Source organism: Rhincodon typus, chromosome 8 (genome assembly GCF_021869965.1).
Source record: "Rhincodon typus isolate 14 chromosome 8, sRhiTyp1.1, whole genome shotgun sequence".
Lineage (NCBI taxonomy): Eukaryota > Metazoa > Chordata > Chondrichthyes > Orectolobiformes > Rhincodontidae > Rhincodon > Rhincodon typus.
Window position 1 is genome coordinate 14,027,927 of NC_063339.1, and position 18,141 is coordinate 14,046,067.

General features: G+C 40.1%; 1 protein-coding gene across 1 annotated transcript in view; it reads right to left on the reverse strand.

Annotated features, from left to right (window-relative positions):
* LOC109934543 (latent-transforming growth factor beta-binding protein 2-like) overlaps positions 1 to 18,141 on the reverse strand; it is a 312,512-nt gene that overhangs the window by 248,620 nt on the left and 45,751 nt on the right. Inside the window, exon 6 of the mRNA XM_048600033.1 lies at positions 8,856 to 8,958. Coding sequence (XP_048455990.1) covers positions 8,856 to 8,958 — 103 coding nt within the window. The remainder of the gene's footprint in view (positions 1 to 8,855; positions 8,959 to 18,141) is intronic.

Below are 18,141 nucleotides of genomic sequence, written 5' to 3' on the forward strand. Positions count from 1 at the left end.
TCATCAGCCTCTCTGCTCCTATGATGCTGCTTGACCTGCTGTGTTCATCCAGCTTTACACTGATGGCCAATACCCAAGCACTTGGTGCCAATTTATTTGTGATCCTTTCCAGTTGTGGGCCATTCATCATTCATCAGTCGATTGGTGACTCATAATATAAAAACAATTATTAGAGAAGATCAGCCATGATCTTGCTGAATGGCAGAAAAAATTCAATGAGCTGAATGGCCTACTTGTGCTCCTATACTTAACGAACAATTATAGATATGTCACATCAAGACAGACCAGAAAAAGTAAAGGGTCCATTGGTTATTTAAATATTTCTGTATATTATCAAAGGGGGTGATGATTGGTGTGTGAGGGTAAACCATTTTCCCTATATATTAATAACATGTTGTCAAAACAACAACTCAATTTACAAAGATTATTGTCAGAAATTTGCAAATCTAACTTCTATTGTATACAAGTACAAATACTATGTCCATCTTTTTACTGTTTATTCTTAAATCCTTAGAATACATAGTAAAGCAAGTAAAGAAATTATGCAACTGAAATAAAAATAAGAACTGCTGATGCTGGAGATCTGAAATGAAAACAGAAATTGCTGGCGAAACTCAGCAAGTCTGGCAGCATCTGTGGGGAGAAAGTAGAGTTAATGTTTCGAGGCCAGTGACACTTCATCAGAACTCGTGAGTCACCAGAGTTGAAACATTAACTCTGCCTTCTCCCCACAGATGCTGCCAGCCTTGCTGAGTTTTGCCAGCAATTTCTGCTTTTATTTAAGAAAACATCCACATAGTTCAACAGGATTTTTGAAACAGAAATAACAAGCTTTTAATTTCATCTTTATTAAATGGAAAAAAAATTTGTGTCTTCAGTTGTTGATTCAAAATATTCCTTGGGTAATTATGTCATGATAAAAGTAAGCGTATGTCTCAGATTACTGTCTCACCCAGATGGAGACATTTCTCAACATGTCAACTGAATGTTCCACCAGAACTTTATGCAGTCGTGACTTTTATTAACTTTACAGAATGAGGGTTTCAAAGTATTGAAAATAGCCAAGGTATAGCCCAGATTCTCAAAATAGCTGTTCATCAAGTCTGCTTAGTCTTTCAGATAGAATGGAAGTATCCATCACCCAACACAGCTACCTCAATTTAAAAATTAAGAGATAGCAGTGTCATTTTTCTCTGAAATCACAAAATGCAAGCGAGGGTAGGGGAGTGAGGTGGCAAGATTAGTGATAGGTTGCCTGATTAAAGAGGTAGCCTATGAAATTTTCTATCAGGCAAAGACTCTGTTAAATTAGGTGCCCACCTGATTATGACAACAGTCTCATTAAGATGTACAAATTTAGAACACTCCACATGCCTGAACTGGTCGGGGAGAAGGCCAATACTGACCTCAGAGAATGTATACAGGGTGGTGGCATGTTGTATTCTCCAATATCATGTATCCTTGACTGATTCTGGATCAATTGGAAGAGGAAGAGTTGGACGATGAATGAGAATCTAGAGGCCAGCAACAGCTAATTCTTCAACATGTAACAATTGACTCTCCTACCTGTTTAATGATTATATTGACCCGTGTTTGATTATGTTCACTGATCTATCTTCACTGTACCTACAACTTGAAATGTAGAAGACCACACGACTGGGATGAATTTGCATGTGACTGCAAACCTTGTTATGCAAGGGGAGTTGGGGACAGTAATATTGCAGAGAGTAAGCCAGTACCTAATAAAATGAGTGGCGTTTTGAAATAGGGGAAGCATGGAAATCGAACTACAGAGTATACAATGAACTTGTGTTGTTTGGTGATAACATTCTCACAAGCTAAGAATGAGAAGTTATCCCAAACACATTACAACAAAGTATATTGCAACTTTCCTCAAAAACATCCAGATGTAACTGTCTATGTTTTGGATTAATAAATAAAAAAACTGAGTAATAAACTGTCGCTGATTGTGCTTTCATAGTGTTAAATCTTACACTAAGTATATAAAAATACATAAATATTTCTGCCTTTTTGTGCACAGTTAGTAAATTGTTAACATTAAAAAATAGGGTATGCCATTTTTTTTTTGATAATTGTCCCTGCTTGGTTACAGATCAGCTTAGCATCACATCCAAAAACATTCCTTCCGTCCACCACTGACGCTCAGTCGCAGCAGCTTGTGCTATCTACAAGATGCACTGCAAAAAATTGCCAAAGATCTTAAGGCAGCACCTTCTAAATCCACAACCATTTCCATCTAGTAGGACAAGGGCAGCTGATATATGGAACAAATACCACATGCAAGTTCCCCTCCAATTCATTCACCATCCTTATTTGGAAATATATCACCATTCTTTCACTGTTGCCAGGTCAAAATCTTGGAATTCCCTCCCTGAATGCATTGTGGGCCTAGCTATACCAAACAGACTGCAGTGGTTCAAGAAGGCAGCTCACCAACACTTTCTCAAGGGGAACTAGGGATGAGCAATAAATGGGATGAGCCAATAAATGGGAACTAGGGATGAGCCCAGCCAAGACTATGACCCACAAGTAAATGAAAGAAAAACACAGGTGAAAAAGTCTGACTTCAGTGGCATCAGATACCAGAAGCATCATTATTGAGAAGAGAGGAGTAATTGTAGCATGTTTGATGAACTGGAATAACTTCTCAACTGAACAGTAAGAAAGTAAGAACAAAAACAGAAGTTGCTGGAAAAGTTCAGCAGATCTGGCAGCATCTGTGAAGTAAAGAATCAGAGTTAACATTTTGGGTCCAGTTACCCTTCCTCAGAACTGTTCTGAGGAAGGATCACCAGACCCGAAACGTTAACTCTGATTTTCTTCTTCACAGATGCTGCCAGATCTGCTGAGTTTTTCCAGCAACTTCTGTTTTTGTTCCTGATTTACAGCATCCACAGCTCTTTTGGTTTTTATTGAGTAAGAAAGTAAGCCCAACCATTAACAAGTCACTGCAATACAGCACATTAGAACAAAGTGTAGGTAGCATCCAAGTGCATTCTTAGTGGAGAGTAAGAGTAGACCTGATGCATCTTGCATGAGTCCAAATTCTCAGCCAGCCCTCAAAATGCCTCTTATAATTGCAGGACAAAGCTACACTAAGGCATTTGATAAATTCATGCCAGAATTCCAAAGTGTGAAAGAAAGAGGCTGCAAAGTTCTACTATGAACGGTGGTGGATGTATGCAAAGTAAGTATATAAATACTTTCACAATACTGATGCACAAAAAAGAAGAGCCAATTTCAAATGCATTAAACAAAACAGGCAGAGATAGTAGGAACTGCAGGTGCTGGAGAATCTGAGATAACAAGGTGTAGAGCTGGATGAATACAGCAGGCCAAGCAGCATCAGAGGAGCAGGAAGGCTGACGTTTCGGGCCTAGAACCTTCTTCAGAAATGACTGAAGAATTTCCGAAGAAGGGTCAACGCCCGAAACGTCAGCCTTTCTGCTCCTCTGATGCTGCTTGGCCTGCTGTGTTCAAACAAAACAGACAAGCGTCTTATGAAATTCTTCAACAACCTCAAAATAACAGCCGGAAATAGAGTATGGAAGAGAGAGCACAGCTATGTTTTCCATTTTAAAAATTTCTCATAAATTGACCTCATAAATTCAACAAAAATGTTAGGATTATGCAACAGAAATGCTTGTAACATAGAGGGCATCATGTGATGCGAAAAACATGCAATGAACTGGACTTGAATCATATCCCTTTGCAATTATCTGAATGGAAATGCTAACAAAATAATGACCAAACCTAACTTCAAAAGGACTTAAAGACCATTAATCAAGAGTTCACTTTCATTTCTAGCCCATGCTGATAAAATTCAGTTTACTTAGGACACCAGCCACAGCAGCAGTATTACCATGGTTTTGCTGGTCTTAGATTTTGTCAGTCATTTGTGACACATCTATTTTTCAGGGCTATTAACTAAACTCCAAATGCACTCCTATTGGAGAGTGTTTGTTTTAACTGCCTCCTAATGAGTTTTCTTAGTTGCACTGAAGTTATTATTAAACATTGCATATTGATGCCCACCCTTGCAAAATCGAGTGAAATGGAATCATTAACAGCATATCAAATCAATGAGTTATCTTAGTTATATCCATCATATATATTTTGTCTACTGATAAAACCATTCTTCAACAATCATATCAGATCAATTTCAAACTTAACCATTAAAATCTCAGTATTGAGATGATACTGATGTCCATTTATTTACTTGTATCATCTGTATTGATGCTTGCAGTTTAATATTTTCAACGAAGCCACATCTGAGGCTTGGCCACAATTTTATTGAACAGGACCACTCCTCAGTTCTAAATACCTGAGCCTCCACTCACACTTTATTCTTCGGTCATATCCCCAAACTGAATAGACAATTATTGTCACTATTGCCATTCTGCATCCATCCCTGATAATGCTCTCCAAACAAATGTCCTCTCCAAACTCTTAGAACTGACACTTCTTCATTGGAGAAAAGAGCTCACGACACCAGGGAGAGGCAGAGATCCAGGGTTTTTCCAAATACTGAGTGCTGCAGAGCAGATTGCAAACTTAGAAAGGGTGTTCATGTCCATGGATGTAGGCAATTGAGAGATACATATTTGGTGATAGTATTAGATATCACACTGCCATTTAACACATAACAGTCACCTCATGCTGAATTAGTATAACTACTAATAGAAATGGCATAATATATAGAACAGAGAATTTTAACACTTTCCCAATGTCAGCAATAATTTATACCTTTTAATCACCCACCATTCCTTCAGTGGCAGGGGAAGAAGGAAGCCAGAAGACCACACAGGAAGTGAGCATCTCAGTGAGTACTGTGAAAGAGCCATGCCACTTTCTACCCATGCGGGTACACACAGCTTGGCAGCTATTTGAGTAGAGATGGCTGGGTTGTCACATGGCTATTTGCCTCAGGAGAGAAAGCCATGCTGGAGATAAGTAGAGCACTGGAAAATCTAAGGGTATATAATATTCCGCACACTGCTCAGCTCAGCCTGGGGAGTCACCTAGAGAAAGGAACTTCTAAAGAAACAATGGGAAATGTGTATAATTCCATGAGCAAAGGTAATGGATACATGTGTAGAGGAGCCTGTCTCTTGCATGAGTGGCATGATATTTCAGTTATTTGCAACGTTTACCTCCTTGGGAAGTGTGGTGATCTGGTTTCTCAGGAAGGAAACTATATGTAGGCCCAGAACAAGAGCTTTACGCTGAAGGGATAAAGCCTTGCTTTGTTGACTCAGTGCCTTACTGAAATGCAGTAAAGGGCTCTCCAGCTCTTGGCTAACTGGAAAGTGCAGCTGACGTTGGGAAGCAAGTCAGACAAAGAGCACAAAGCAGTCAGAACTCTTCTCTGCATGCTACTACTCCTTATACCTCAGTGCCTTTCCTAACCCCAGGCAGAGCCTGCCGTGGGGTCTCCTGCAAGGGAGCCAAGGCTGCTCCTGTGGAGTTATCAGGTGGGGCTGTCTTTGGCTGGACTCTCATGGATTCTGAAAGCAAAAGGGTCATCCCCTCACAGGTGTCAGATCTGGAAAGCAGGCTGCTATTTGCCTCCAGCTGTGCTGAAGCCAAGAGTTTACATCACATAGGAGCAAAAGGCATAAACAAGAAAGACTTAACTGTTGCACAAGGTTATTCACTTGGGCTTGTAGAACGACGTCAATCTCTTTAAGTATATCTTTACATAAAAGAGTCAAACAACTTATTTGCAATCTTCTTCCTGCAACCACGCACTTTATTGCACCATTAGCAGCAACTGATTTGGTGTCTTCTGGAAAGTAGTATGGCCAGATTGCAGACAAGAACATAGGGCACCACAAAATCCCTACAGTGTGGAAGCAGGCCATTCAGCCCATCAAGTCCACACCAACCCTCTGAAGAGCATCCCACCTCAACCTACTCCCCTATCCCATAGGTCTGTGTTTCCCATGGGCAATTCACCTAGCCTACATATCCCTGCACGCCATGGCCAGACAACCTAACCTGCACATCTATGGAGTGTGGGAGGAAACCAGAGCACCTGCACTAAATTCACACAGACACAGGGAGAATATTCTAATGCCACATTGTCAGTCACCCAAGGCTAGAATTGAACCCTGGTCCCTGGCACTATAAGGTAGCCCTGCAAACCACTAAGCCATTGTGCCATCCAATGAATATAATGATTGGATTTTAGAATGTGGGAATGGTAGTTGGATGGGAAAGAGAGTTGAAGATTGCACTGACATATGGCTTGATACAGTTAGTCTCACTAAAGCACGTTTGAAATGAGGCCACTACTCACTTCTCTGGTTGCCAGGTAAGTGGATTCAGGCACCCTGGTCAGATCCAGCTTCTCTATTTGAACCTCACCCCTCAACCCCCTTCATCTTCCTCCTCCTGGAGTGCTCAATCGCCTACATTTTCTTGCTCCTGCAGCTCTATTCCTCTCTGCACCATCATATTGTACAAGGCACAGCACAATCACCATTCTAGAGAGTCCAACGTATTGACAAAGGTGCCTCCAGATCTGCCCAGCATTGAACCATATTCTCTTGGTCAACAATCATCTCGGAGTCTGGATTGCTAATGTTATACTTCTCCTCTGCATCCCGTGGTAAACTCCTCTCAAGTGTCATCAGCCATGCCTGCAGATATAGGTCTCATTTCTAATGACCCGACATTTCACTTTGTGTGCGGGTGAAAACCTGTGGGGATGTGAAAGTCAGTCCTCCACTTCCTGAGGTATTGTCACTCTGTCATGCTGATAAAGCTGACCCATTGCCTGCATACCCTGTGCTGGGGTTATCTCCTCCTTCATTGACTGGAGGGTCAATGATCTTCCTGTCTCGGAACCACATGTAACTCAGGAGAAACCCATTTGGTGTTCATCTTGTTGCTATGGGTGCCGCTGTTGCTGTACCTCCTGCTGACATTGTTTGTATGTCTGGTCTTGTTTCTCTTCAGAGTCTATGCTACAGCTACTGAAGCTGCTCCCATGCCACAGTGAAGCAGGGAAGAGCAGATCAAGGTAAACTCAAGCCTAATGCATGTGAAATCATGCGAGAGGTTGTGGGAATAAAGGGGCAGCACAGTGGCTCAGTCGTTTGCTCTGCTGCCTCACAGCACTGGGGACCCAGGTTCAATTCCACCCTCTGGGCAACTGTCTGTGTGGATTTTCCACATTCTCCCCATGTCTGCATGGGTTTCATCCTCCCACAGTCCAAAAATGTGCAGGCTAGATTGCTTGGCCATGCTAAATTTCCCATTGTGTTCAGGGATGGGTTCTGGTTGGGATGCTCTGAGGGTCAGTCTGGACTTGTTGGGCCAAAGGGCCTGTTTCCCCACTGTAGGGATTCTCTGATCTATGATGTCTAAGAATTTGAAAATCATCTGCAAAGCTGTGGTTGTTGAAGCACTTCCTGTGAGTGAGCCTTCCTTATGGCGCAACTAATTTTTAAAAAGCTTCCCAGACAGTCAGCTTCATTCATTAATGTGTTCTCATCACATTGACTTCAACAAGTTCGACAAAGCTCAGGAAACCTGCCTGCTTACTATTTGAACTAGAACCATGGGTTAAAGCCACAAATAATTGATTGTTTGAATGTTTAATCCTTTATCCAACAGCTTTACAATGTTTCATAGTCACCTCCAGTGCAGTCTGAAATTAAGCAGGAAAATGTTGGGTTCCCAGCACCCCAGCACCCCAGCATTTTCTTAATATTGATATGTAGACCCATGCTCACATCCCAGATCTGCACCACCTTGGCAGTTAAAATTCTTCGTATTGTATTGTCTTTATTTTATGTCTTCTTATATGTCTTCTGCCACATTAAGAAGAGTTCCCTAAATTGCATTTTTGTAAATGTGCTGTATTATTGTATACATGTGACAGCTTTATAGACACAAACATTTGTTTTCAAAATATTAATAAATAGGAGTTTAAAGAGAAAAAGATTATTACCACTGATTTCTGCTTTATTTTCTGGATTTTATATTCCAACGTTCAGTCGCGAGATTCTCTGAAAATTTCAGTGCAGTTTGGTACTGAAACCAATGTACATGTCATCACGACTTAGGTTAAAGAATTTCTATCAAATAATGTTCACAAAGATAGGACACTCACCAGTAAAGATGAAAATGAATAGATTTCAGGGTATGATTAGTGACTGTTCTCTATGTGAACTGAATGGGAACAGGTCGATAGTGATCAGACAGCCCTATATCTGCCAACCTGAGTACTATATGCAGTTCTAGTCACCCTATTATAGGAAGGATAGTGTTAAACTGGAGTGGGTTCAGAAAAGATTTACCAGGATGCTGCCAGGAATGGAGTGTTTGGGATATAAAAATAGCCTGGAAAGGCTGGGACTCTTTTCACTGGAGCATAGGAGGTTGAGGGGTGACCTTATTGAGGTTTATAAAATCATGAGGAGCGTAGATAAGGTGAATGGTAAGGGCCTTTTCTGTGGGGTGGTGGAGTTCAAAACTAGGAGGCATATTTTTAAGTGAGCAAGGAAAGATTTAGAAAGGACATGAGAGGCAACTTTTTTTAACACAGAGAGTGGCTCGTGTGTGGAATGAACTGTCAGAGAAAGTGGTGGATGCAGGTACATCTACAATGTTTAAAAGACATTTGGTTAAGTACATGAATAGGAAAAGTTTGGAGTGATATGAGCCAAGCACAGGTGGGTAGGACTAGTTTAGTTTGGGAACATGGTCAGTGTGGACTGGTTGGAACAAAGGGTCTGTTTCCATGCTGTATGACTCTATGACTCTAAGAAATTTTCCAACACTAAGGATTGAAGCTTTAACTCTTAAAGACCTTGATGGCTTACCTGGTTTTGGAGGACATTTTGTACATTTATGGAACCCCCATGATAGTCCTACGCTCCCACAACAATCATCCTGTTTTGTGAGACCTGGAAGTGGTTTTCCACACTAAAATACAAAGACAAGAAATTATTTAAATAATTGTAGCCACAAGTGCCTTATGCCTTTATGGAAAAAAAAGCTTCCTATTTTTCCTAATAGTCAATCCTTTTATTTTTGGCCATCGTTAATAGTCACTCGTCAGATGGACAGATCCATAAACAAAATTGGGAAAAAGAAAGTAAAAAAAATGTATCCGTAGCTATATTCATTTATTCCCATTGTAGCAGCTAAATCGCCACTTCACAGATTTGACCAATGGAAAACATGTTAATCTGTGTACCGTGAGCAACAGCTTCATACAAATGTATAACGTGGCTTTAACATGTTGGGATTGCCACAGATCCTTGTGTTCAATGGGGTCAGTCATACTCTCAATTGCGTAATACAGCACTGACCCTCCTCAATAGTGTCTATTGTGAGCACCTATTCCAGAGATTTAACAATGCTATTGTAATGTGATATGAACAAGCAATGCTTTTTTTGGTAATGTTAAAACTGAAACTACCTAGTACAATAAGGCCAGACAAAAATTGAGAAAACAGCTATATCACAGCAAACAAATATATTGGACTATCATAATGATCGGATTCACCTAATTTAACTGAAAATCCTCTGCCTCCCCACATTAGTGGGTCACCTGACCCCTGCACACTCTTTCTGTCTGGAAGGACCCTTCCCGAAATGTCAACTTCCCTGCTCCTCTGATGCCGCCTGGCCTGCTGTGTTCCTCCAGCACCACACTGTGTTGTCACAGAACCTGGATATTTTGTTTTAGCTTTCGGCAGAAGCTGCTGGAGTTGGGGAAAAGCTGGCACATCTCTCTTTGCAACTCTCTTTGGAGTTCTTTCTCTCTCTGATTGTCTTTTGATGTTCTTTCCTCCTGATTGGAGAACTGTATGTAAGAAAATCTGTTTTCTGAATTTGCCTTTTGCCGAGGGTGTGTTTATGGGATGTTACTATATTGGAACAGTTAATTAGTAATAATTACTGTATCTATTATTCTGTTAAGCATTCCAATAGAGTTACAGCTATGCCAATTATTTTCTTTATTCTTTCTTTTGTTGTATTTTAACTATAGTATATGAATAAATTGTGTCTTGCTTAACGTCGAATAGTTTGACAAATCAAATTGCATCAGGAACATAGCACCTTACATTTACCTTTAAAGTAAGAAAACATTAGGGTCTAGGCTACCTTACTATTATTTTGAGGGGACCAGGTTTGGTCTATAACACTAGCAAGTCACTGAATGGTTAGTCGGTTAGCTCAGTTGGCTGGACAGCTCATTTGTGATGCAGAATGATGTCTGTTGAACCACCCAGACAGAAACCATTCTGCCTTTAAATTAGAGAAATGTAACAGACCCACACCTAGAGGTTTAAACCCTGGTTAGGGGCTGTACTAGGGAATGTTTCGTATCATTTAGTTCCAGCAGAAAAAAACAATTCTATTGTTTAAGCTGAAATCCATTTCTAGCTTTGTAAGCAAATCCTTCAGTCCCTTAAATCCTTTCTATGTTTCAACTGGACCATATATCTCACCTTCATGCACCTATATTTGAATCAATTTTCCATACTGCCATTAATTTAAGTCACAAAAATTCCACATCTTAGGAAATTTAAAGGACTAGGCATCCCAGAACTACAGGAAGTCATTTCCAGATTTTCAATACAAGTTATGAGGGAAAAAAACTGCTCCTGGATTTTGTTTATATTAACTAGTTTTAAGATTGTGCCTCATTTTTCTAGACTCCTGAATCGGTCCTGCGGCCTCATCGTCAAGGCATCAGACTTTAGTATTAATTGGAATGCTATCAGAAGATTGCGGATTCAAGTCCCACTGTGATCATTCACCAGTGCAAGATCAGTTTTGGGGAGGTGATGTCCTCATGGTATTATCGCTAGACTATTAATCTAGAAATTCAGCTAATGTTCTGAGGTCCCGGGTTCGAATCCTGCCACGGCAGATGTGGAATTTGAATTCAATGAGAAAGATATCCAGAATTAAGAATCTACTGATGACCATGAAACCATTGTCGATTGTCACAAAAACCCATCTGGTTCACTCATGTCCTTCTGCTATCCGCACCTGGTCTGGCCTACATGTGACTCCAGACCCACAGCAATGTAGTTGACTCTGAACTGATCTCTGGGCAATTAGGGATGGGCAATAAATGCTGCCAGCATGTGCCAGATGCCTGCATGGCAAACACACTACATGGTCATTGAGCCAAATGGCAAAGCAAAAGTTGCAATTGGTCTGCTTCAGCTCCAAATAGTTGTGAGAGATATAGAGGGCTGGAATTGATGTGTAGAGGGTGGGATTGGTAGTAAGGCCCAAAAATAATAGGTTTGATTTTCCCAATACTTGGATTGCTACAGACCAAGGACAGCAGAGCTGGAGTGAGGTTAGTCCTGTATCCTCAAAATATTTCTGCTGTCTACTTTTAGAGGTCACCACATGAAAGGTGTCTGTGGTAAAAACAGTTTACAGAGGCAATTGTATCACCTTAATTGTCTTTTTGTTGTAACATGATTCTATAGCTGGGCATGCTTACTAACCAGGAGTCTTAATAATCTGTCATCACTCCTGAACCAATAACCTGGATCGGAGTTATGGTAACTTTAGAAGGGAAACCATGCATGTGCAAAGTTTCCAGTTTCACCAGACCACTGGGTCTTGGAAGTAAGATCCCAGGTCTGATGTTTATAGCACCTAATATACCAGTGTGAATAATTTATCTTCACCATTTGGCCAGCAATCTCGCACAATTGAATAAAAAATCTCATTCCTTTAAAATTAATGAAATGTATCTTGAACAGTTTTTATAAAGTGCAGGAGTTTCACTCCAGTAGATTGCTGCCTGGGACATTGGAAGGGAGATTAAAATTAAAACACTATTTAAAAGAGACACCATCTACATTCAATTCAGCCGCTGATTTCCTCTCTCCTAACTGTTGCTGAGTTAGTCTAAGTGTCTAAAGACTCATACTGCTAGTGCAAATTGCCAAAACCTCCAGAGACTGATGCCACATATAGCAAAAGCAATGGTCTGAATTCAAGGACAAACTCAGCAGGTGTGGCAGCACTTATGGAGAGAGAAAGCAGAGTTAACATTTCAGGTCAAGTGACCCTTCTTCCGAACTGAAGATTTGCTGAGCTTTTCCAGCAATTTCTGTTTTTGTTTCTGATTTCCAGCATCTACAATTCATTTGGCTTTTTGTCTGAATTCAAGGGCTATACTTGCAATACTTGCTCCAAGTCAAAAAGGTCTAATAGTATCTATTCCACTTGGCTTGCAATACTAAATGGAGAATGGACAGTGAGCAGGCTGCTCTGAGTGGCATGACAAGGAGGTGGGAGAGAAAGGCTCTTAGTATTTCTCCATATCCATTGAGGGTCTTTAGGAGGTAATTGTCCAACCCTCTGAGTTTGCATGACAGTAAGCTGAGCTTAATCAATATTAGTCTGAGCTTTCACTGCAGATGCTGGGTGGCTTCAGCTTGTGCTGTGATGGAAGGCTGAGACATCAACCCTCAAATATCATGTTACGGTTGGAGCCATTAGTCATTGATCTGGTAACTACTAATGTGCTGGAAAGGATAGACTTTAAGCTCTGCATGAACCACATGCAGGTCTGATGCCAGAACCCTCCATGCTTCTTAAGAATGAATAAATGATTTGTGGAAGACATCCTAATTGATAAAGCACTGTGTGCACCCCTCTTTGTTTTTATCTGTAGGACTCATCATTGAAGTCTTCAACTAAGCCCGCTACAAGAGAACGCGAGTGCAGTTTCATATTTCAATAAATTAAAACTTGCGCTATCCTTTTCCACTGCCCATGGCTGTATGCTTGGTATCCCATGTGGTTACCCTCCAACAGACACCAACTCAATTCAGAATTTACCTCTTGGGAAATAATGTACTATAAAAGACCACATTTTTTTTTGGGAACTGTAAACCAAGAAGAAAATTGGATTGCTACATAATTGAAATACCAGGAAAAGTTTGCAACTTGTAAATCAAGTATTGCATACTTTGGGACTATTAAATACTGTGTTACTTTTTGAAGCAGTGAGATTAGAAATGGAGTTAGTGCAAGTAGTAAGTGATAAAAGAACAGATGCTGGGTCTCTCATGCAAAATTAAGCTGGCATTGGAAACTCCATCCTGAAGTTAGAACGGGTATCTCTAATGGATTTACAAGAAGTAACAATAGCAAGATAGCTGGAATTGACAGATAAATTAAAGTTGTTTGCCTGAACCAAAAAGACAGCCTCAGTTGAAATATTGGCAAAGCATCTGGGTTGGGTGAAAATCGATGAGGGATCAGACACACATTCATTTCAGTTAGCACAGATTTAATTGTTGTTAAAGTGTTTATAGAGTCATAGAGTAGTAGAGCATGAAAACAGGCCCTTCGGCCCAAACTGGTCCATGCTCAGCCATGGCGCCCACACAGCTAGTTCCAATTGCCTGCATTTGGTCCATATCCCTCTAAACCCTTCCCATCCTGAACCACTTTCACTGGCAGCCCATTCCATATACGCACCACTCTCTGCATAAAGAAGTTGCCCCTCACGTCCTTCTTAAATCTTTCCCCTCTCATCTTAAACCTATGCCCTCTAGTTTTCAATTCCCCATCCCTGGCAAAAAGACGATATGCAATCATCCTATCTATGCCCCTCATGATTTTTTACACCGCAATAAGGTCACCTCTCATTCTCCTACTTTCCAAGGAACAAAGTCCTATCCTGGCCAACTCTCCCTATAACTCAGGACTATTAGTCCTGGCAACATCCTCGTAAATCTTCTTTGCACACTTTCCAGTTGAACTATGTCTTGCCTATAACAGGATGACCAAAACTGTGCACAATACTCCAAGTGCAGCCTCACCAACGACCTATACAACTGTAACATAACATCCCAATTCCTTTACTCAATACCTCACCCGATGAAGGCCAGCATGCTAAATACCTTCTTCACCACCCTGTCCATCTGTTACATTGCTTTCAATGAACTATATACTTGTAATCCTAGGTCCCTCTGTTCCACAACACTCCTCCGGACCTTACCATATACTGTATAAGTCCTACCTTGGTTTTACTTTCCAAAGTGCAACATCCCACACTTATCTGTATTGAATTTCATTTGCCAATCCTAAGCTCACTTCCCCATCCCATTTTTGTATGAGAAAGAGAAAGAATTTAAAAGATTTGAGCTTGAAGAGAAAGAAAGGGAAATAGAACAATAGACAAAGGAGAAAGATAAAGAAAGAGCATTTAAGAGGCTGGAACTAGAGATTTAAGAGAGAAATAGGCATATTGAACAGGAAAAAGAAGTGCACTTAAACAGAAAATGATGGGAAATATCTTAGTTATAATCTAAAGTCCAGTAGGAAAATGCCTAAGTTTGCACAGGCTCTCACAAAATTTGAGGAAAAGGACTTTGAGAAAATTAACAAAAAACAAAGTGGCTGAAGAAAGCTGGACTTTCCTATTCAAAACAAGTTGACAGGTAGAGTACAGGAAATATCTAACACTGTCAGTGCAGATTTCTAAGAATTATGACCCTTCAAAAATGCTATTTTGGGTTTATTTTAAATTCATCATGGAACATAGGTGTCACTGACTGGCGTTCAGTGTACATCCCTAGCTGTCTTTGAGAAGGTGGTGGTGAGGCAGTCTATGTGATGTAGGTGCACCCACAATGATGTGAGGGAGGGAGTTCCAGGATTTTGACCCGGCAGCAGTGAAGGAACAGCGACAGTACAAGTTAGTTTCAGCAGCACATTGCAAAGGCTTTGAAATTTGAGTAAGTAGCCTGGGCGAACCTATGCTGAACCTGAAAGAGTAAAGCAAAATAACTTTGAAATGGAGATGAAGAATAAAAACCATTTAGAAATCTCTCAGAGAAATTATTCTCTTGGAAGAATTTAAAAACTCACTAGATATTGTCATTAGATCCGATGTTGAAAACCAGTTGCTAGGCAGGTAGCAAAAATGGGTGATGATTATGAACTGAACCATAAAACTAAATCTTTTTCCATGTCCCCCAGAAACTCCACAGAATTGAAGATGGGGAATTAAAAGGATGGCAAGTAGCGAGTGTTAAGAAAGGAAACCTGAGAAAGCTCCAAGGTCCTCTCCTCAAATCGGAAACAAAGCTGCTGAAGGTGCAGGTGAGAAAAAAGGCCTAGATGATTCCGCTCTAATAAAGTGGAATGCATTCATTCGAAATGTTGGGGATTGTGAGAGAAGTCCATTCATTAAAAAGGTAAATACCTCAGTTCATATTGTAACTTTAACTCACTCAGGAGGCCAGGAGTAAGCTTTGCTGTGTATGCAGGAGAGGTATATGAGTAGATGAGAAATGCAGGAGCTACTCAAAGTCTTCTGATGCAGATGGCATGGCTTTCCTTCCAGAGAGAGCAGTGAAAACCAAACAAATGCAATAACTGGAATGTATCTTCTGGTTCTTTATACAAAGTACAATAGGAGTGTGACTAGGAGTAGGAATTGTGACAAAATTATCTTTGCATGGAGTTGACTTACTACTGGGTAACAATTCAATGGGAGTAAATGTTGTATTTTCTTAGAAAGCCTTAAGGGAGCAGTTACAAGAACAAGCTCCAGATATTTTTCCATCATGTGTGGCAATCAGACCAATGGCTCAGCAAAGTCCATCACCAAAGGAACACCACAAGCAGCTGTCAGTGTAGACAGAACTTTCTTTACCAATGGGAAGATCCAAAAGAATTGCTCAATGTGCCATTGTTAGTTGAGATTCAGAAAACAGATCCAGAGTTAGCTAAGTTAATATAGGCAACTCCCAATGAAGCAGAAGCTGTAGGAGTTCCAGGGTGTTATTGTATTAAAAGCAAACCTCTGAAGAGGGAGTGAAGACATTCTCACAGACTTGTGGATAAGGAATGGACAGTTGTTCATCAGATAGGTGGTATGTCTGTTTTATCACAAGGAGACATTGTGAGAAATCGATGAAATTCCTGAAACAGGACATGCAAGAATACAGAAAACTCAAATGCTAATAAGTAGGTATTTTACCTGCCAAGACTTTGTAAGGTTCTGTAAAACATGTCATATATGTCAGGTACTTGGAAAACCTCAACATAAGATTAAGCCAGCACCTTTAAGACCCATACCATTTTTTGAAGGACTATTCAGCCAATTAGTAGATTGTGTAGGACCATTATTGAAAATGAAAGCTAGACAGCAGTATACTCTTACAATTATGGTTATGACAGCCTGATTTCCAGAAGCAATTCTTTTGAGGACAAATACAAATATAGTGGAAAAATTATCTCAGTATTTTTACGCACTGGGGACTACCAATTGAAATACAATCAGATCAAAGTTCTATGTTTCTATCTAAACTTTACCATGACTTTACCAATTTGAGTATAGAACAGTTGAAGCCAAGTGCATATAATCTGCAAACACAGGGTGTTTGAAAGATACCGTCAAACTTTCAAAACCATGATTAAAAGCTTTTGTTACAAATACAGACAAATTTTTACAAAAAATTAAATTCTTATCGTTTGCGACTCGAGACTCCCCCATGGAATCTACTGGGTTTAGTCCATTTGAATTAAACTATGGACATGAGTTAAGATTGAAAATTGATTGAAATTTGACCACTGAAATTGATTAAGGAGAAGCTTTCAATACAAAGTGTTGAATTCTTAATGCTATGTTACCAAACCGTGTTCTTTTACAAGACTTATAGGAGCATGTACCATTGCATAGTGGCATTTGATTACTTCAGGAGCAAAAATGAAAGAATAGGTGACAAAGATGCTACATTTAGAACAATTCCGGAAGGAAATTAACTGTTAGTGATCCTACCTTTACAATAAGAATATCTGAAAATGAGTTTCAATGGTCCATATAAGGTAGTAGGAATGTTTGTAAAGTACTTATTTGATAGATAACCCTGACCACAGTTATGTTGTGTGAATATGTTAAAATGATATCATCATTGGGAGGAGGATATGACAGAGCAAATATGTCAGCTGGTAAGAGTTGAGGAAGATGTCAGTAAGGAGGGTACATAGTTCTCAAAGTGGCCTCCAACATTTCAACCAGCCAATGCATAAAGTTTGGGACAGATAGATACTGTATTTTGTACTTGGATGAAGGTCAACTTGAAGACTTGGTAAAATTATTTTAAGGAAATCTACTGAGAAACACTAAGGCGCAATGTTTTAACCAGATATGATGTGGATTGCTATAGGAATCAGTATGAATATGGCAACCTTCTCAACAGTTAAGCTCAGAAGAACAAGCTCAGGTAGAAATGGAGATTCTATATCTTCTCAAAATAAAAACATCATTTGAACCGAGCCAAAGCAGTTGGAGTTCATTGGTAATGTTAGTTCTTAAAACAGATGGGTCAAATGGATTCTGCATAGGCTACAAAAACATAAATGCAGTAATGAAAACAGATTCATGCCCAATACTTCAGCTAGAAGATTGTATTAGAGTCATAGAGTCATAGGGATGTACAGCATGGAAACAGACCCTTCAGTCCAACTCATGCAAGCTGACCAGATATCCTAGATAAAGCTAGTCCCATTTGCCAGCATTTAGCCCATATCCCTCTAAACCCTCTAGTTTTGGACTTCCCCACCCAGGGGAAAAGACCTTGCCTATTTACTCTATCCATGCTCCTTATGATTTTATAAACCTTTATAAGGTCACGCCTCAGCCTTCGACATTCCAGGGAAAATAGCCCCAGCCTCTTCTCATAGCTCAAACTCTCCAACTCTGGCAACATCCTTGTAAATCTTTTCTGAACATTTTCTAGTTTCACAACATCCTTCCTATAGCAGGGAGACCAGAATTGCACACAATACTCCAAAACATAGGTTGAACCTATGTCCTGTACAGCCGCAACATGACCTTCCAACTCCAATACTCAATGCACTGACCAATAAAGGCAAGCACACCAAACACTTTCTTTACTACCCTGTATACCTGCAACTCCACTTTCAAGGAACTATGACCCTGCACTCCAAGGTCTCTTTGTTCAGCAACATTTCCCAAGACTTACCATTAAGTGTATAAATGTATATTGATAAGGTTGTTGGTTCTTCTTCACATTCTAGGATTTATCTTTTGAAGGGATTCTGGCAAATAGGATTATCACCAAAAGCTAGCAAGTAAAC